This window comes from Orycteropus afer, unplaced genomic scaffold (genome assembly GCF_000298275.1).
Source record: "Orycteropus afer afer isolate SDZICR_OR568_19922 unplaced genomic scaffold, OryAfe1.0 scaffold00204, whole genome shotgun sequence".
Taxonomy (NCBI): domain Eukaryota; kingdom Metazoa; phylum Chordata; class Mammalia; order Tubulidentata; family Orycteropodidae; genus Orycteropus; species Orycteropus afer.
In genome coordinates, this window is record NW_006921791.1 from 2,576,426 (window position 1) to 2,598,289 (window position 21,864).

Consider the following 21,864-nt stretch of genomic DNA (forward strand, 5'->3'; position numbering starts at 1 on the left):
TAAACTGTTTTTAAAAAACCAAACCAAATTCACTGCCATCGAGTTGATTCAACTCATAGGAACCCCTCTTTGGGTTTCTGAGGCATTATCACTATGTAAGCAGACTGCCAATCTTCCTTTGGAGGAGCAGCTTATGTGTTTGAACGGCCATTTTTATGGCACTGTAAATCAGTCAATGACTGACAGCGATGCCTGCCTGAGAGAAAGAAAATAAACAAGACAAGCCCTACAACTGGCCTAGTTTACTTCCTGTTTAAACCATGCAAACCTCCTAGGCTCTTCTTCAAGAAATTGAAAACTGTGAGTCTGGGGAGACCAAGACAGATAAATTTCAGAGGACAGAGTACCAGATATAAGATGTACACTCCAGGGAAAAAAGACAGAAAACACCAGAGACTGGCAGAGTGTCCTCAACAAATATTCAGCTAAGCAGTGATCACGTATGGGAAGAATTTACCCACACTTGGAGAAAGAATCATCAGAAATGATTAGAGGTCACAATATCCAGCACTCACACAGGGCCAGGAACAGTACCTATTTCCACCGCTAGACATGAAAACTTCAAGATTCACAAGTCACTGTACAGAGTTCACAATGTTGCTGTTAGGTGCTGTCAATCGATTCCAACTCATAGCAACCCTATGTACAACAGAACTAAACACTGCACAGTCCTGTACCATTCTCACAATACTTGCTATGCAAGAGCCCATCACTGCAACCATTTGTCATTCTATCTTATTGAGGGGCTTCTCCTCTTCCATTGACCCTCTACTTTACCAAGCTTGATATCTTTCTCCAGGGATTGGTCCCTTCTGACAACATGACCAAAGTACGAGAGATGAAGCCTGGCCACTCCTGCTACTAAGGAGCATTCTGGCTGTAATCATTCCATGACAGATTTGTTAGTTCTTCTGGCAGTCCATGGTATTTTCAATATTCCTTGCCAACACCACAATTCAAATGCATCAATTCTTCATTGTCCAGCTTTCACATGCATATGAGGCTACTAAAAATACAATGGCTTGGGTCAGGTACACCTTAGTCCGCAGAGTGACATCTTTGCTCTTTAACACTTTAAAGAGATCTTTTGCAAGATTTTCCCAGAGCAATACATTGTATGATTTCTTGACCACTGCATCAATGGGTGTTGATTGTAGATCCAAGTAAAATGAAACCCCTGATAACTTCAATCTTTTCTCCGTTTATTGTGATGTTACTTTTTGGTCCAGTTGTGGGGATTTTTGTTTTATTTATATTTAAGTGTAATCCATATTGAAGGGTGTAATCTTTGATCTTCATCAGTTAGTACTTCGAGTCTTCTTCACTTACAGCAAGCAAGGTTGTGTCATCTGCGTATCGCAGGTTGTCAATAAGTCTTCCTCTACTCCTGATGCCACATTCTTCTTCATACAGTCCAGCTTCTCAGATTATTTGCTTAGCATATAGATTGAATAAGTATAGTGAAAGGATACAACATTGAGGCATACCTTTCCTGATTTTAAACTGTGCAGTATCCTCTTGTTCTATTAGAATGACTGCCTCTTGGTCTATGTACAGGTTGCTCATGAGCAAAATTAAGTGTTCTGGAATTCCCATTCTTCACAATGTTCTCCATTACTTGTTATTATGCACACAGTCTAATGCCTTTGCATAGTCAATAAGACACAGGTAAACATCTTCCCAGTATTCTTTCCTTTCACCCAAAATCTATCTGAAATTAGCAATGATATCCCTCATTGCACTTCCTCTTCTAAATACAGCTTGAAATTCTGACAGTTCCCTGTCAATGCCAACTACTGCAATCATTTCTGAATTATCTTCAGTAAAATTTTACTTGTATGTGACATTAATGATGTTATTCAATAATTTCCGTTCTATTGGGTGACTTCTTTGGGATGGGCATAAATATGGAGCTCTTCCAATCTGATGACCAGGTAGCTCTGTTCCAAATTTCTTGGTATAAACAAGTTAGTGTTTCCAACACTACAACCATTTGTTGAAATATCTCACTAGGTATTCCATCAATTCCTGGAGCCTTGTTTTTCACCAATTCCTTCAGTGCAGCTTGGACTTCTTCCTACAAAACCACTGCTTCTTAATCATATGCTACTTCCTAAAGTGGCTGAATACTAACCAATTATGTTTGGTACAGTGACGCTGTGTAATCCTTCCATCTTCTTTTCATGCTTTCTGCATTGTTCAGTATTTTACCCACAAAATTCTTCAATATTGTAACTCAAGGCTTGATTTTTTTTCTTCAGTTCTTTCAGCTTGAGAAATGCTCAACATGTTCATTCCTTGGTTTTCCAGCTCCATTTCTTTGCACATTTCATTGTAATACTTCACTTTGTCTTCTTGAGCTGTACCTTTAAAATCTTCTGTGCAGATTGTTTACTTCTAATATCTTTCATTTGCTTTAGATCAAAAGGAAGTTTCAGTCTCTTCTAGCATCCACTTTGGTCTTTTCTCTCTTTCCTGTCTTTTCAATAACATTTTGTTTCTTCATGTATAATGTCCTTGATGTCATCCCACAATTCACCTGGTAATTGCTTTGCAATGCCTAAATCTCTCCACAGTCTTCGGATGCTCTCCAAATTCAGGTGCAATATACTCAAGGTCATATTTTGGCTTTCACAGACTTGTTTTAATTTTTTCAGCAACAACTTCAACTTGCATATGAGCAATTGATGATCTGTTCCACAGTCAGTGCCTAACCCTGTTCTAACTGATGGTATCAAGGGCATCATTCATCTGTCAGTTTGTGTAACTGTGGTGGCTTGTGTGTTGCTGTGAGGCTAGAAGCTATGCCACTGGTATATCAAATACTAGTATGGTCATCTATGATGGACAGGTTTCAGAGGGGCTTCCAGACCAAGACAGACTGGGAAGAAGGATGTGGTGGTCCATTTCTGAAAAACTGGCTGCTGAAAACCTTATGAATAGCAGTGAAACACTGATGTGGTGCCAGAAAACCTTTTGTGTAGCAGTGAAATGTTGTCTGATAGGGTGCTGCAAGATGAGTCCCTCAGGTTGGAAAGTACTCAAAATACAGCTGAAGAAAAGCTGCCACATCAAAGTAGAGGTGACCTTAATGACATGAACGGAGTAAACCTTTTGGGACCTTCATATGCTGATGTTGCATGACTCAAAATGAGAAGAAACAGCTGCAAACATCCATTAATATTTGGAAAATGAAATGTACAAAGTATGAACCTAGGAAAATTAGAAGTTTTAAAATGGAACACCTAAAATTCGATATTCTAAGCATGAGTGAACTGAAATGCTGGTGGGAATGAAATGGACTGGTAGTGGCCATTATGAATTAGACAATCATATGGTGTCCTATGCCAGAAATGCTAAATTGAAGAGGAATGACATCACATTCATCATCAAAAAAGAACATTTCAAGATCTATCCTTAAGTACAATGCTGTCAGTGATGGGATAATATCCATATGCCTACAAGGAAGACCAGTTAATACTACTATTACTTTAATTTATGTATCAACCACTAAAACCAAAGATAAGAAAATTGAAGATTTTTACCAACTTTTACAGTCTGAAATTGACCAACACGCAATCAAAATGTACTAATACTTCACTGTGATTGGAATGCAAAAGTTGAAAACGAAGAAGCATCAGTAGCTGGAAAATATGGATAAAAAGGATGCTGGAGATCGCATGATAGAATTTTTCAAGACCAATGACTTACTCATTGCAAATACCTTTTCTCAAAAACATAAATAATGACTACATAAATGTCACCAGATGGAATACACAGGAATCAAATAAACTACATCTGTGGAAAGAAGCTATAGAGGGACTCAAAATCATCAGAGTTCACAAGTGTTTCAAGTTATTATTCCTACACTGAGCTACTCCAGTCTGGCCTAACAAAGCTAAAAAGCAAGATCTGAAATGATTCAACTATTCCCAAGTAATTTAATTAACCTCCATCAAAAGGCTCAAGAATAATTATAGGAATACAACCATATCCAACACACAACAAAGTAAAAGTCACAAGTCTAGAATCCAATAAAAATTAATAGGCAGGAAAATACAACTTATAATGAGGAGATGTAATCAACCAATCAAAACCAACTCCGAAATTACAAAGAAGTTAGGATTAGGAAATAAGAATATTAAAAGAATTGGTAAACTATATACTACAAGTTGAAAATGTTAAGTAGAGAAATGGAAATTTTTCTCAATAGTCAGATTTTCTAGAGATGAAAACAGTAATGTCTGAAATGAAAAATACACTGAACAGTGCTGATAACACATTACACATTGCAAAAGAAAAGACTGGTGACTTTGAAAAATGTTACAATAGATGCTACTAAAAATGAAACATATAGCAAAAAAAGCCAATAATAATAATAATCGAACAGCACATCAGTAACTATTTGATACAGTTAAATCACCCAATATACTGCTAGCATAGTGCCTAAGGCACTAGACTGCTAACCAGAAGGCTGGCGGTTCAAATCCACCAGCCACTCCCCGTAAGGAAGGTTGGGCAATCTACTTCCGTAGTGATACTGCCTCGGAAACCCAAAAAGGGGTAGCTATGGGTCGGGTCCAACTCCACAGCAATGGTTGTTGTTTGTTAGAATACTCAAAGGAGGGCCGACAGGTGGGAACAAACAAAACAATTTGGAGAACTAATGCACAAAAATTTTCTAAATTTCATGAAAACTATAAACTGACAGATCCAAGCTAAAAAAATAAAATACTTCAAACACAAGAAAAATGAAGAAAACTAGCTGAATGCATGTCATAATCAAATTGCTCAGAACGAATGATAACAGAAAATCTTAAAAGCAGTAAGAAATAAATTTAAAAAAACATGATACATGGACCAAAGATAACAGCAGATTTCTCATGGGAAACAATGACGTGATAAGACAGTGAATGTCACAATATTTAGTAAAAGAAAAATCTGTCAACCTAGAATTCTATACACAGCAAATATATAATTCAAAAATAAAGGCAAAACAAAGAATTTTTTAGACATATAAAGTTTAAAAGAATTCATCACCCACATATCTATACTACAAGAAATGAAAAAGAAAATCCTTCAAACAAAAGTATGGAATTATGGATGTACACAAAAGAATGGAAAGCACACAAACAGAAAACTTTTTATTACTTCAGTCTTCAAAAAAAAAAAAAAACTAATTGACCCCCATTAAAATGACTACAATCAAAAAAATTTAAAAATAACAGGTGTTGGCAAGGATGTGGGAAAACTGGAAATATCATCTATTGCTGGTGGGAATATAAAATGGTACAACCGCTGTGAAAAACAATTTGGCAATTCCTCAAAAAGTTAAACACAGAACTACTGCATGGCCTAGCAATCCCAGTCCTGGGTATATGCTCAAAAGAACGGAAAGCAGAAACCAAAAAAAAAAAACAAAAACCTGTACACTAATGTTAACTGCAGCCTTACTAACAGTACCCAAAGGGTAGAAACAACCTAAATGTTCATTATCCAACAAAATGTGATACGTGTTTGTGTGTCACAGACTATTACTCAGCCATAAAGAGAAATAAGTCCTGATGCATGCCACAACATGGATGAACCCTGAGAACACTGTGCTGAGTGAAATAAATTAGTCACAAAAGGGCAAACTTTGTAGGATCCCACTTACATGAAATAGGTAAATGTATAGAGCCCAAACACTTATTAGTGGTTACCAGGGACGAGAGAAAGAGAAAAGGGGGAGTCATTGCTTAGGAAGTACTAAGTTTCTGTTAATGGTGTAGAATAATTTGGAAAAAGGATAAGGGTAATGCTTGCAAAACAAGATAAATGCAGTCAAGTCATTTAATTTTGCATGTAAAAATTGTTGAACTGGGAAATGTTTTGTTACTTATATGTTTACTATAATAAAAGCATAAACTAATAATGAACTGCTTAAACAAAATGAAAATGTAGCTTGGGATTTTTAATATAAGTGAAAGTAAAATGTATGACAATAACATAAAGTTTGGGGGAAATGAAACTGGTCCCACCAGCCACACTGGAAAACTACAAGATGTGTGGGCCACTGGATAGAATGCACAATTGTAGGAAATAATTATCTTTAGACCGAGCACTACTCTAGTACTGCTTAACGAAGCTTAAAAGCAAGATCTGCAATGATCGAACTGTTTCTAAGTAACTTCCTTGGAAAGGTCCTCATAGTATTTTAGGGTTATTATTACACCATACTTGAAAGTAAACAGTTATAAGATAGGGATGTTGTTGTTGTTGTTACGTGCCGTCGAGTCGGCCCCGACTCATAGCGACCCCTCCTTGGGTTTCCGAGGCAATATCACTATGGAAGTAGGATTGTCCAACCTTCCTTCTGAGGAGTGGCTGGTGGGTTTGAACCACCAGCCTTCTGGTTAGCAGTCAAGTGCTTTAGCCACTATGCTACCAGAGATAGAGATATATGCTATAAATCCCAAAGCTACCAGGAAAATAACAACAAAAGTGTTACCACTAATAGCCAACAAAGGAGATAAAACGTAATCATCTAAAAATGTATTCAATCAAGAGAAGGCAAAAAAGTAGGAAAAAGAAAAACAAAAACAAATGGGAGAAACGGAAAAAAAAAAAAAATAATAAGATGACAGATTTAAACCTGACCACATCAATTATCACATAAATTTAAATGGTCTACATATCCCAATTAAAAGGCAGGGGTTATCAGAGTGGATTAAAAAGACTCAACAGTATGCTACCTATAAGAAGAAATGTACTTTGTATATAAAGACACAATTTAAAAATAATGGATAAAAATAGTATGGTGCTAATTCTAACCAAAAGAAAGTGGGAGTGGCAATATTTTTATTAGACTAAGTAGATTTCAGAGCAACAAATATTTCCAAGAATAAAAAAGATCATTTCATAAAAGTATGTAAGTCAATTCACCAAGAGAATATAACAATACCAAATGTGTATGCACCTAATTACAAAGCTTCATTATACTTAAAATAAAAATTGATGGAAAATGAACGAGATATAGAGCAATACACAGTTATAGTCAGACATTTCAATATCTTTCTCTCAGTAATTGATTGAATAAGTAGATAGAAAACCAACAAAGATATAGAAATTTGAACTATACTACTGACCGACTTAATTTATAATTATAGAAGATTCCATCCAATAACAGCAGAATCCACATTCTTTTCAGGTACACATGAAACATTTTCCAATATAAACCATACTCAGTACCATAAAACAAACCTCAATAAATGTAAAAGGATCCTAGTCGTATTATGCATTTTCTCAGATTATAATGGAGTTATATTAGAAATCAATTACACAGAGCTCCCAAATTAAAAGAGCTCTGGTAGTGTAGTGCGTAAGGCACTTAACTGCTAACCAGAAGGCTGGCGGTTCAAACCCCAGCAGCCACTCCTCAGAAGGAAGGTTGGGCAATCTACTTCGGTGGTGATACTGCCTCGGAAACCCCAGGAGCAGTCGCTAAGAGTCAGGGCCATCTCGATGGCAGTAAACTTGCGGAGCTGCCCAAATATTAAATAACACATATCTGAATAATGCTGAGTCAGTAACAAGGCTGAAAGCATTTTGAATTAAAAAGTATTGTGAACAGAATGAAAATGAAGACAGACATACCAAAATGTACTGGCCTTTAAAACTGTACCAGGAGGAAAATGTATAGTTGCAAACACCTATTTAAAAAAGAAGAAGAAGAGAAGGAAATGTCTCCAGTCAATGACTTCACCTTCTACCTTAATAAATTATAAAGAGAAAATTAAATACAAAATAAATAGAAAGAAATAACAAAGCAGAAAACAATGAAATAGGAAACAGAAATGCAATAAAGAAAAATTAATAAAACTACAAGCCTGTTTCTTGCAAAAGCCAGTAAAGTGATGAACTTCTAGTCACGCTATCAGGAAAAAAACAGAGAAAACAAATTTCTACTATCAGGAACAAAGAGGTGCTATCAATTCAGATTCTTCAGATATTAAAAAGATAATAAGGAAATACTATGAACAACTTCATGAAAACAAATTTGAAAATTTATATGATAAAGACAAGCTCCTTAACAGACACAGTCTCCCAAATTTCATTCCAGAACAAACAGCTACCCTGAATAGCCCTATAGCTAGAGAAAAAATTTAAACTGTGGTTAAAAATTTACCCATAAAGACGACCATAGGCCCAAATCAATTCAGTGATGAACTCCACCAAACATTTAAGGAAGAAATAAAAGCAACTCTATGCACAGGCTTCAAAAAAAAAACTGTAAAGGAGGGAATATTTCCTAAGTCATTCTAGGAGGAAGATTTACCTTGATATGCCAAACCAGACAAAACATTCAAAGGAAAGAAAACTAAAGAATAGTATCAATAACGGACTAATACAATATTTGTCCTTTTGTGACTGACTTATTTCGCTCAGCATAATGTCCTCCAAGTTCATCCACGTTATGCGGTGTTCTGCAGATTCTACATTATTCTTTAGCGTTGCATAGTATTCCATTGTGTGAATGTACCAAAGTTTGGTTATCCATTCCTCAGTTGTTGGACATCTAGGTTGTTTCCAAGTTTTGGCTATTGTAAATAGTGCTGCGATGAACATCGGCATGCATATATCTGTTCTTGTTATGGCTCTCACTTCTTTAGGGTATATACCTAGTAATGGGATGGCTGGGTCAAATGGTATTTGTATTTCCAACTTTTGAAGGAATCGCCATACTGCTTTCCACAATGGTTGTACCATTTTACAGTCCCACCAGCAGTAAATATTGATTTGGGTGAAGAGAAGGGCAATGTACCAAATGTGAGTGACCAATATGGCAGCATTGAGGATGAGAAAGACAGAGAGAGTTACATGGGCAGTACAAACAACAAATATGAAGCCCTTTGTAAATACAATACTGAGTTGTTAATGAAAGCAAATATGGGTATAGGGACGGATAGATGGGTGAACAAGCTAAACAATTATGTATGTCTAAATGGAGAGTGTATCCAAGATCATATACAGGGTTGGCAGAAAATGGGCCTCTCGAAGAGTATGAAGGGATGGACACTGGGAGGAGGTAACTATGGGGAGGAAGTGGGAGGGGAGCTGCTGCATTGTAAATTTTGGTCAATGACATGAGACAAAGTATATGTGAACTGCTGTATGAAAAGTGAATTTACTCTGTAAATCTTCACCCAAATCCTAATAAAAAAAAAAAAAAAAGAATAGTATCTCCTCTTGTGAATATAGATGCAAAAATCCTAAATGGGACAGAATGGCAAGAGAGGAGGATTTCCAATGAGAGCAAGGTAACTTTGGAGGCTGATGGATGTGACGTGTTTGTTATCCTGATTATGGTCATCGTTTCACAGAAACAGACATATGTCAAAACTTATCGAAGTGTACACTTTAAACACGTGCACCTTTTTAAACACCAATTATGTCTCAATAAAACTGGGTTTTTCAAAGGGAAAATTCATCAGGACAAATGTCAAACAAGTGAAGAAAGTTACTGGTTAAGCATCAGTTTCAGATTTTAATGTAAAACAAAAACACAAAATGATCCTGCAAGCCCTTTGCAAGCCCTTTAAGCTCTTCTATATAGTCGACTGTTCCAGACAGAGCAGATGCTTAAGAAATGACTAATCAGACAGCTTGCAGTAACAATGAACACCTCTCATTCTCTGAGGTCCTCAGATGGGCTGGAGATCTAGGCACAAATAAGACATGATCCCTATCTTCAATGAGCTGATTACACAGTGAGCCATCAGTTCTGGAACAAACCACCACATTTTTAAAAAAAAAAAAAGAAAGAAAAGAAAATTCTGAAATAAATCCTACAAGAAGAACAAAGAGTGCTCTGGGGAAACACAAAGGATTTGATTATTTTTGACCCAAGATCACTGCATTAAGTTCTTTTAGGGTCCGTGTCTCTCATTTCTCTAGCCCTTACAGTGTTTACAAACCGGGGAGAGAGCAACAATTTCTGGCCTGAAGAAATCAGTTAAGAATAATTGAAAAGTTATACAGACAGATCTTTCAAACCTTGTATTGAAGCCAAAAAATGGACACTACAACACTTAACCTCCTTAAAGGACTAAAGTATTTTCACTTAATTTTCTTCCCCATTTCAACTGACATTATGAGTAATCACTCAGTTCAGGTATTTCTTAGGCTTTACCTATTCTGTTTGTGGAACTTGTGGCATCTAAGAAGAAACCAAATGACTAGGGGAAAAGTATGTTTTCTAATTTTCAAAGTAAACATCAAGAAAAAGAAAATATAAATAATTGTGATCTTCCATTTAGAAAGATTGTGATGCTATTCATTTTTTAAAAATCACTTATTAATCAATTATGCTAGTTGAGCATTTGGCTGCTAAGCAAAAAGTCGGCAGTTCGAATCGACCACCCGTTGACGTGATGCTCTGTTCCCATAAAGATTTCAGTTTTGGAAAGCAAATGGGGCGGTTCTCCTGTCCTTTCCAGGTCATTAGTAGTTGGAATCAATGCAATATCAACTCAACAGCTCAAAAGGCTTACAAGAAGCTTGCAGGATCATCCAGTCTAACTACAACCTAATGAACATAATCAATGTCACTGGATTGTGTGTGTAAAAATTGTTAAAGTGAAAAAAATAATTAACATTTTGTTGTTACCTGGGTGAAAGTTTACAGAGCACACTGGTTTTCTATTCAATTCATACATATTTTGATTCATGACATTGATTGCAATCCCCACAGGGCAACAACACTCTTCCCACTCCCTGTGTTCACTATTTCCCTTTGTCCTTCTTTTATATTCCTTCCTGCCTTCTGAGCTTTATCCCTGGGCAGCTGCTGCCCTTTGCATCTCATGTGGTAGGTTGTTCTAGGAATGCTTACCTCCTTGATGTTATTGTTCACTTTATAGGGGATGAGCTCAGTTCCAGTGCAGGTTTCACCAAACTCTATCAGACCTCTAAGCCTGGTCTTTTTCACTATTGTAAGTTTTGTTCCACATTTTTCTTCCACTCTATCCAGGATCTCCTATTCTAATCCTTTCAGAGTGGTCAGCACTGGTAGCCAGATACCACCTAGTTCTAGTCTCAGGTTGTGGAGGCTGAGATTCACGTAGTCCATTAGTCATTTGGATTGTTTCCTTGTGTCTTTAGTTTTCTTCACTCTCCTTTGCTCCAGAAGGGAAGAGACCAATAGTTGCATCTAAGATGGCAGCTCACAAGCTTTTAAGACCTCAGTTGTTACTCACCAAAGCAGAGATACAACATCTTTGTTAGGCTAATTGACTTTGATGTTCCCAGAGATAATGAACCTGAGCCCCAGGCCCAGCAACTCATTCCCTCAAGGTGTTTGGTGGTGACTGTTTTCATAACTTTGCCCCCCGGAATGTTCTACTATATTCATAGATATATTTGTAGTACATATAAATACATATGTAGAATTTTCCTCTGTCAAACCTGTATACACTCGTGGGTATAGTCCCACTTACCTTCCTTCTCCTATTCAGCTTGCATGTCTATCTATACATCCACCAGCAGTTTATTGCTTTTACTGTCATTGCAGGATTTTCTTGCAATAGTATTTACCTTTGTTGCCTTTAACTCCTGCGCTCCTCCCACTGTCTTCTTTTGCCTTGATCTTTCTGGGCGGACTTCCCCCTTATTTAATGTTGTCTTTCCCCTCACCTACTTTAATATGTATCTACGCCCTAGTTAATGATTCTCTCCCATCCCCCTGCTACCCCTGGCAATCTTCAGAGAATGTTTCTTTCTGTGAGTAAACCTTTTCTTGTACTTTTCATAGTAGTGGGCTCATACAATATTGTTCTTTTGTGATTGATTGATCAATTTTACTCAGCATAATGTTCTCCAGGTTCATCTATGTTATGAGATGCCTTGGCACATATCATTGTTATTTCATACTGCAAACTATTTTATTCTGTGTACGGTATGTACCATAGTGTTAGGGTGTTTCAGTCTTTTTGCTGTTGTAGATAATGAGGCGATGAACATATCTGTGTCGTGGCTCCTATTTCTCTAGGATATATATCCAATGTTGTTGTTACGTGCCGTCGAGTCGGACCCAACTCATAGCGACCCCTCCTTGGGTTTCCAAGGCAGTATCACTACGGAAGTAGATTGCCCATCTTCCTTCCGAGGAGTGGCCAGTGGGTTTGAACCGCCAGCCTTCTGGTTAGCAGTCAAATTCTTAGGTACTATGCTACCAGAAGGGAGCTCTGGTAGTATAGTGGCTAAGACACTTGCCTGCTAACCAGACGGCTGGCGGTTCAAACCCACCAGCCACTCCTCGGAAGGAAGGTTGGGCAATCCTACTTCCGTAGTGATACTGCCTCGGAAACCCAAGGAGGGGTCGCTATGAGTCGGGGCCAACTCGACAGCACATAACAACAACAACAACAACATGCTACCAGAGCGCCTATATATTCAATACTGGATATATATTGCAGGATCATATGATATTCCTATTTCCAACTTTTTACAGAAGTGCCATACCATTTTCCACAGTGGTTGCACCATTTAACAGTCCCACCAGCAGTGCATGAAAATTTCTTTTTAGTCTCTCCACACCCTTGCCAGCATTTGTTGCTTTCTGTTTTTTTGAACTTTGCTGTTAATGCTAGGGTGAGATAATATCTTGTTGTTTTGATCTGTATCCCTCAAACAGCTAGAGATTGTGTGTATTTCTTTCCATGATTGTTGGCCAAAGAGGCAAATGTTTTCTTATATGTATTTTTATCACAATTAAAAATAAAAAGCTATTAGATCAAACAGGAAAATATCACTAAAGATAAAATAACTCCATTGTAATTGACTATTTAAGCATCAAATACAGTAAATATTAACTGCTCCTAAACTGAATTCACCAAAAACTTGTATTTTTAAATAAGTTTCTTTTTTTTTTTCTATACCACAGAAACTATCACAAATGAAGTAATTAGTAAAGCCGAAGACTATGAGGTACAAGTAACCTTACATGGCAAGAGATGCACAGTGATCCTCTGAGATAATGCAATGAGTAGGAACAGGAAGACTAGAACTCACGTCTCTCCATTTCCAGCCCAGAATTCTATCTATATGGAGCTCTGCTGTTAGACCCTGCTTACATTCATCCACTTGCATTTTTATTTCAGTTTCTCTTTATTGTCCACTGTGAAAGGAAAAATCCTTGTTTCCTCCAACCAAAAAGATAAAAACTTAGGATCAGCAAATGGGAATCAAACGTAATGCATGGTGACCTTCTACCTTTTACCTAGTTTTCAAAGGAATGAAGAGATGAATTCTGTGTGCTGGAATTCTGCCTTTTTTTTTTTTTTTTTCCCATACTCTTAATTAGAGCCTTTAATCAGTGTAGTGGATAACTCATACCTAGCCTGCCCCACATCTTTTTATCTTCTAGTAAAATGCCGTTTGAACCTCAAGGCATGAGCCATCTCACATTTCCGGTGTAGATGTTTAGGAAGAACAGATTCCATGCATGGTTCCAGAAGCAGCCATGGGCCCCACACCTAGTGATCATGGCCTTCCACCCCTCCCAGTGATCTGCTCAAGAATGGCAAAAACAATTACGTCCATTAAATCTAGTCCCAAAACTCCTGCTATGCACTAAGAAAGAATCATTCATTCTCTTGCTGCCAAGGGTCTGTCGGAAGGTAAACCTAAAGGTTTTAGCCAGTAATCACTAAGCAGGGAAACCAAGCTGAGTCAAGTCAACCGAGAAGGAAGCTGAGAGCCAAGCTACCAGCAAGAAAACTACGCCATGGAGGCAGCACTCAGACCCTCAATCAAGCCAAGCTTGAAGTCAAGATGTAGCCTAGATTTTAGTCACATGGACTAATATATTTACTTTTGTACAACCAAAATTATCCAGGCAAAAATACCTGATATAAGGACTATTTCTTTGATATAGTAAATACATAAAAGAGGGAAGCAATTCCAAAATCTGAAGTCAGCTAACTTATGTGAATTTCTAACAAGCAGGATACTTTCCAAACACTTGTAGTTTTCAACTATAAGTTTTCAAATATTAAATTTATGGATGTAACTAAGCACGTCACACACTCTCTGAATGACAAACTAGATTTCCTACTAAGTAAACGTCATAAAACACAATTACAATTGATGCGGTATCTCTGAGCTTATTCTTTTTTCTTTTTCTTTGTTTTTGTGTTAATTATATATATATAACAAAACATCTGCCACTTCAACATTCTTCACATGTACAATTATATAACACTGATTATGTTTATGCCTGTGGTGCGATAGCTGAGTGCTCAGATGCTAGCCTAAAGGTCAGCAGTTCAAACCCACCCAACCACTCTCCTAAGGCAAGACCTAGCAATTTGTTCCCATAAAGACTACAGCTAAGGAAACCCTATGGAGCAGTTCTACTCTGTCACATCTCTCAACGGGAATCGAAAATGACTCAATGGCACCTAAGAGAAACATCAACAATCATGTTCATCATGTTGTTCAGTCATCCTCATTGTCCTTTTCCAAATTTTTCCATCAGTCTTATCAGAAGCTCAGTGGCCCCCAAACCTGGCTTATTCTTGAACACTTGATTTTCTCTCTTGTAAACACAGCACACACTTAATAAAGCTGAATATCGTTTCACATCAGTTAGTACAGTGAGGAGATGGTTAGCAGTCTACCACCATTTTGGAAAGACAGATTATCAGTACCTGAATGTATTTTTTTAAAATATTATTATGATATTTTCCAAAAGTACTGCAGTTGTGCTAATACACTGACTTCAACATAAAGGGGAATTTAAAAGTAAAGTAACTGCTTTTACATAAGGTAAAGCCTCAAACATACACACTCATCTGCTGAGGCCAGAGGAGACATGATACTTCCTCTCACATCTACTAAGTATTGTAAATCTGATACACCAAAGGAGGAATGGCTAGTTGAGAGTATCCCTAGAGGACATGGTCACAAGTGTGGGCCATTGTTGTGTTCTACGAAAATAAAGTAAAGAAGGTGAACAGTAAAAGTGCTAAAAGAAGAGAGTTCATCTCGAGAGCACTCCCAACAGACAATTTTACTTCACTGCCCATCACTCCAATCCATCTCCTAACCCTCCCAGAACAAGTTTTACCTCAATCTACTTCTACAGAGACCTCATTTCTGTGAAAAGGTACTAACTGTATAATGAAAGTTGGTGGGAAAATTAGAATCTCCTAGTGCCTAAGGCACTTGACTGCTAAACAGAAGGCTGGCAGTTCAAACCCACCAGCCACTCCTCGGAAGGAAGATGGGGCAATCTACTTCCGTAGTAATACTGCCTTGGAAACCCAAGGAGGGGTCTCTATGAGTCGGGTCCAACTTGACGGCACATAACAACAACAACATAAAGTTTGGGCCACACAGCTTATGAACTTAAACCTTGGCAACAGCTATAGTTTAGTTGGCAAGTCTTAACAGGACAAATGAAAACACTTAAATGGTCTGAGACTCATTTCTCAACCAGTGTGTCATGATCACCAGAGCAGCCTGTGGGAGGCTTACAGGAAAGTAGGAATCCGTGAAGGAGGAGCTCACAGGAAGTTAGCAGCAACACTAGGGTCTTTTACCCATTGCAGAAGATGGGCACCCACTCTGATCCAGACTACCTAAGATGCTACAGTAACCAGAGAGCTTTGCCCACCTCCTTTGTTCCCACAAAGCCCTTTATTTCCACTATGGTCATTCTCATCATTCTGTTGAAAATTTCTCCTAACTTCTCTAATGTCCCCTTATTAGACTGTGTATTACATAAGAAATCAGGTCTCTTTTAAGAACAGTGTGGTTTTGTAGTTGTTTTGCTATCGAGTGGGACCCAAATCATAGCGACCCCTCCTTGGGTTTCCAAGGCAATATCACTATGGAAGGAGATTGCCCCATCTTCCTTCCGAGGAGTGGCTGGTGGGTTTGAATCTCCAGCCTTCTGGTTAGCAGTCAAGTGCCTTAGGCAATATGCCACCAGAGCTACTGAATGTAGTACAGTATTCAAAAATTAAACAAGCATATCAACAGAAATCTCTGAGCAAAACTGGAGTAATACATCTTGATAACTTTATGAGGGAATTCTCTTAAATGGCTGGAGAGCAGCATACCAGCAAAACCACACAGAGCCCTGAAGATACTAATATCACAGGTAGTCTGGCTGACATTTATTCTAGAACACCTCATTATACTTATCAGTTGGAGCTAAACTCAAGGGTCAAACAAAACCTGAATCACAAGGTGGTCTTACAGCACTATTACCTGCCCCAAACCACAAATAAAAACAATCCATTATCAGGCCTGGTTTGAACAATGCCAAACAATATTTCCCAGTAGTATCCCATTCAATCTTCTTTTTCAGTTTTTTTTCTTGAGGGAGTGTCTGGAAAGCAAATGGGTGATGTGATGGCTGAATGGCCCAACCAGTAGATGGAGATGGGTTAGCTTCTTTATTTTTCTATCTTTTATGCCCACAATTCCACCAAACAGCTTTTTGAAAATAGAAAATACTAGCATGTACATGAGAGAAGAGACCTTGGAAATAAGGCTGAAAATGAAAATGAACTGTTTCTGCATATATGGGATTTGTAATGCAGTCGTGTTCTATAATGAAATTCCATACAAGCAACTTCAATAAACTACCAGATTGGACGTTTATCTCACCAACACCAAACTCCCTGCAAATCTGGTCTTCCTTTTGAAAATGAACTGTTTCTGCATATATGGGATTTGTAATGCAATCGTGTTCTATAATGCAATTCCATACAAGCAACTTCAATAAACTACAAGATTGGACGTTTGTCTCACCAGCACCAAACTCCCTGCAAATCTGGTCTTCCTTTTCTCATATAATTTCTTCCCTTATTATCCTAACTTCCTCTAGGATGTATTCAACAAGGAACTGTCTCTTTTGCATTTCCCAAACACATTACCCCATCATTACTAACTCTATACACATGCCATCTCAGTCCACATAGCTAAACATTTCATGTTCTCTCGGAAGTCAAGTTAACTGCTACATGCTCCCAGCTAGAAACTGTCACACCAAGACAATTCTAACTACTAGTTCTACACTCTTTTACATATATCTAATAGTCACAGAAAGCTGTACTTACTCTTTCTGAGCCTGTTTCCATATTGGTAAAACAGATATGTGTTAACTTCATTGATAATCTATTTAGTTCTATAAGGAATTTGATCAGCTTAGTATCTATTTTGCCTATCTCACATAACTGATGAGATCAAACACAGTGATTTCAAAACATATTTGTAAACCCTAAAAATATAAGGTATAAATTTATGCAAATAAACACTTGCTGTAAATCTTCTAGGTGCTGACATGATGTTACTGCCCTCTCAGACTCTTGACCACTTTCACAAATACGGTAAGTTTTTATGGAGGGCCATACCATGTGTAGCATGGCAGAAGACCCATTTTTGTCCTATAACCCATATTTTAAAATATTGTTCTTTTAAAAAAGCAATTAAAATTTGGGAGCAGAGCATATTACAAGTACTAAACTTTGGCCAGATATGAATAATGGCTTCATTGTCCAAGTTTTTTCCACTGACTCACTAAAGAATTAAAAGTATCCATATCCAGAGAAACCTCACCCTGTCCTGTTTTAAAAATCCATTACTTTATAATACTATGTCACCCTCTTGGATATGAGGGCTTTGCTGGCCATTCAAACTGGGAAGCTGTTTTATCTGTAAGGAGGAACTATTTCAAAGGCGGAGAATAATTCATCCCCCAAAGGACCCTGCAGGAAGTTGCCTTAAAAACTCAACGACCACTAAGAAAGGTGTTCTGTCAATGTACTTTGTTTTAAATGTAAGAAACACTAACCACCCACTTCCTGAATAGTTCACTAAAAACTTTATAACTTTTGCAGGGCTCTTCAGTGGTGCCAAAATTCTCTGGCTTGGTCAAGAAAAGTGAAAACTATTTTGGCATTCAGAAGGGCACCTATAGGACACTGAATTATACAGTCAGCACCTAAAAGGAACGCCTACCTTTACAAATTTTTTTAAATATCTAATCAAAATCTCATTAAAACACATCAAGTCCTGCAGCGAACTCTGGTGGCATTTCGGTACTGAAGAAAACACACAGCACAAAATGATGGGAATTCCTCCCTTTTGAGAGCCCTAAATTGGCGCGAAGGTTGGTGCAAGTTTTTCATGTTTTCGGTGAGATTCGTAAAGTGTGCATTTGGTAAAACATTGTGTTAACTTTAATACAAACTATTAATAAAGTTTAGTACATCCAATGGATACGGAGAATCCAAGTTAGAAGATAAAAAGAATTGCAAAGGGCAGATTAAGTTATGTATTGAAGGATCCAGAAACCTCCTCTCATACCTGATTTCCTTCTAGACCAGGTTTTGCAATCCTGAACTTAGTAAACCACATTAAGGCCCCTCCCTGAGAAAGTTCACAGATCCGCTTAGGGTACAATAAAAAGAAAGCAAACCTGGGAGCAAAACTGCTGCATCCCACAGAATACTCCGCCAAGGAAAGGATCTATAAAAGCACCTGGGAGGATGTGGTGAAAATGGTTGGGGAAGGGTCTGCAAGCTGAGGCCGCAGGTAAATAAAAGGTCAGCAGAGAATTCAGCGGCGCAGGGGAGGAAAGAGTGGACACTCCCAGGAGTTGATAAGAGCTAAATAAAGCAGGGAAGGAGACCTAGGAGGAGAAGAGGAGGGGGCCCACAGGTAAGGGTAAGGATGAGGAAAGTGGGGAAGTTAAAAAGGAGAAGGGATAAAACAGGCCAGGGTAATGGGAGCTGTACTGAGGCGGAGCGGGAGGAGCCTAGCGGGAGACCAGTGGGGATTTCCCTGGCTTCTCCCAACAACTTCCAAATTAAGCGGTGGAATTTAGAGTTTCCAACAAAGGCGGCTGCAGCCCGAGGCCAGCGAATAGCTGCGGCTAAGGTCCGGCTCCGCACCCCGCGCCGCTCCAGCCAGGGCGGGCAGACAAAGGCACCAGCAGGGTCCCGACCCTCCCGCGCCAGGGGCCGCACTTACAGGATGGAGGTCTGCGGCGCCACGGCGGGCACGGTTTCCAGCATCAGATGCATGCACCGCACGGTGGTGCGGAAACACAGGCAGCGACTGGGGCACCCGCCGCCGCCCCCGCCACCCGGCTTCGGGGAGACTCCCACCAGCACCCCCCAGCTGCAGCACAGCAGGAATGCCAGGCACCATCGCGCGGGACCAGCTCTGCGCGGGGTCATGGCCCACCAAGACTGGCGTGGACAGACTGAAAGGCAGGCGGAGGGGGCCGGGGCAATACTCCCGGCGCAATAGGGAGAGCGCCTGGTGCGTCCTCCCGGCCGGGCTCCCCCAACTGAGCTGCCTCGGACACAGGCGGATTTCCCAGCTGTGGGCAGGGGGAGAGGGAGAGGGGGGCAGGCCAGCTGTGCACATGCGCCGTGGCTCCTCCCTACCCACCCCCCCAACCCCCCACCCCCGCCTGTAAGACTCCCAAAAGGGCCGCGGGGCGGAGCGAGGATTGCAAGGGGCTGTTCCGAGTCCCTGGGCGGCTCTGGTCAGGATTCCCTGCCGCATTATGACCCACCACGGGCCAGTTAGGCAAACACTTCCAGTGGCAAGGATTTCCACTCAGACTTCACCCGGTGTAAAACTTCTTCGTGGTGGAAAGTTAAGAGAATTTGGGACCCGGGTTTGAATCCCAGATTTTTCACTTAGTTAAGAGTCCTTGAAAAGTTATTTCACCTCGCTTAACCTCATTTTCCACATCTGTGCAGTAAGTTGGGTTGTTTGATTTTTAGAATACTTAACAATTTTCCAGGCTATCTCTCAGTTATATCGCAATAACTTTCAAAACAAACTGTGAGATGGCACTATTGTCATCCCTACTGAAGAAACTGAAGGCCAGAAAGATGATGATGCTGTGACCTGTATTGAGAAAACGGAGGCCCAGGCACAAAAGGCACATGAAGAGGAGCTTCAGCAGAATGACAACCACCGTGCTGTGCTACCCGCTGCCAAATTTAGGGCTGATAACCTGGGCAGGATTGGAACTCATCAGCTGCTCTGGGAGAGAAAGACATGGTAGTCTGCTTCTGTGAAGATTACAACTTTGGAAACTCTATGGGGCAGTTCTACTCAGTTCTATAGGGTTGCTATGAGTCGGAATAGACTCCACAGCAGTGGGTTTGGTTTTTTGGTTTTGGTTAGAATAAAAGATGATGGTCTGTATAGAATCTTTGGTACAATGCATGGCCAGCCAGGTAGGTGCTAATGACCTCACATTCCTTCTTTTGTGGGATAGAATGGGGAAACAAGACCCTTGGGCCCACCACATGTTGGGTTTGTATGGATACAGCAGAAGACATGGAAAAGAAGGAAGAAACTTAAGTTTTATATATATACATCTATAAAGCGTTGTAACATGTTAATGGGAGTTCTGGTGGTATAGTGCCTGAAGCATTTGACTGCTAAACAGAAGGCTGGCAGTTCAAATCCACCAGCCACTCCTTGGAAGGAAGACTGGGCAATCTACTTCAGTAGTAATACCACCTCGGAACCCAAGCAGCAGTCACTATGAGTCGAATCGACTGGACAGCAGTCGGTTTTGTTTATTTTTTTAACATGTTTATGCATTTTCTCAGTACTTCCCACATTCCTTTCTTTCCATTTATCTGTTCTTAGATAAGGCTAAGTAGTTTGACCAAAGTCACACAGTTAAAAAGGGTTATATTCAGAGTTTAAGCCCAGATCTGTTTTGACCCGCAAAACCTGTAATGCTTCCTTTACATTACTGTGCTGATATTCTAATCAAATATGTGTTTGAGGGCATTCTGGGATAAGATTGGTTGAGTGACCTATTTATCTGTTGTTTAAAACAACATTTACCATCTTGCAAATTTTCAGGTCAGGAGTCTGGAAAACACTTAGCTAGGTGGCTGTGACTCAAGGTCTAATGAGATTGCAAATAAATTGTCTGCCAGGGCGCATCATCTAAAAGGACTCTTGCAAGCCCACTCATACGGTTGTTGGCAGGAGGCTTCTATTTCTTGCCACATAAGCATCTCTGTAAGCTGGCTCAGACAATATGGCCACTGGCTTTCCCAGAGTATGTATCACAAGAAAGAGAATAAGTGCACCCCAGATAAAAGCCACAGTCTTCTTATGACCTAATCTTGGAAGACAAACCATCACATCTGTTGGATTCTATTCGTAGAAGCAAGTGACTAAATACAACTCACACGCAAGGGGAGGGAATTACACAAATGCCTTTGTTTCATAGTATTGCAGTAGCAGAAATACAATAAACACGTGGCTTTAAAGAGCATAAATTTATTTTTTCACACTTCAGTAGGCCAAAAGTCCAAATTCAGAATGTGACTCTAGGAGGAGTTCCTTCTTTGCTGATTTTAGTTTTGGGTAGCCAGCAATTCTTGATTCCTTAGCGATCTTCATCTTCCCTGTTAGTGCTTGCTAATCTCTGTGTCTATGCTGCTCCTTATAACTCAGCACAAAGATAAGGGTAGGACACACCCTGCATTTATAGGACCTCGTTAACATATGAAAGAAATTCGTATTCCAAAATGGGATTATTGCCACAGGTATAGAGGTTAGGTTTCCAACACACATTCCAGGGAGACATAATTCAATCCATAACAAGGGTGTGTATACCAGGAGGCAGGGATCATTGAGACTCCCTTACCCAAGGGACCTTTTTAACATTAACTCTTTTGAGTTAGTATGGAACCAAGGAAGTGTACAGGAATAATCTAAGGTTACAGAAGGGCAGAACATTGGGTGAGAGTTAAAAATAGTGAGGTTAAGCAGAGGTGTGAGGAGAGGCAATGTAGTACCAGGGAACAACACTGCACT

General features: G+C 39.3%; 1 protein-coding gene across 1 annotated transcript in view; it reads right to left on the reverse strand.

Moving 5' to 3' along the window:
• Positions 1–19,235, reverse strand: part of PXDN (peroxidasin) — a 219,472-nt gene extending 200,237 nt beyond the window's left edge. Inside the window, exon 1 of the mRNA XM_007948129.1 lies at positions 19,027–19,235. Within this exon, the coding sequence (XP_007946320.1) occupies positions 19,027–19,235 (209 nt within the window). The remainder of the gene's footprint in view (positions 1–19,026) is intronic.
• Between the last annotated feature and the right edge of the window lie 2,629 nt (positions 19,236–21,864).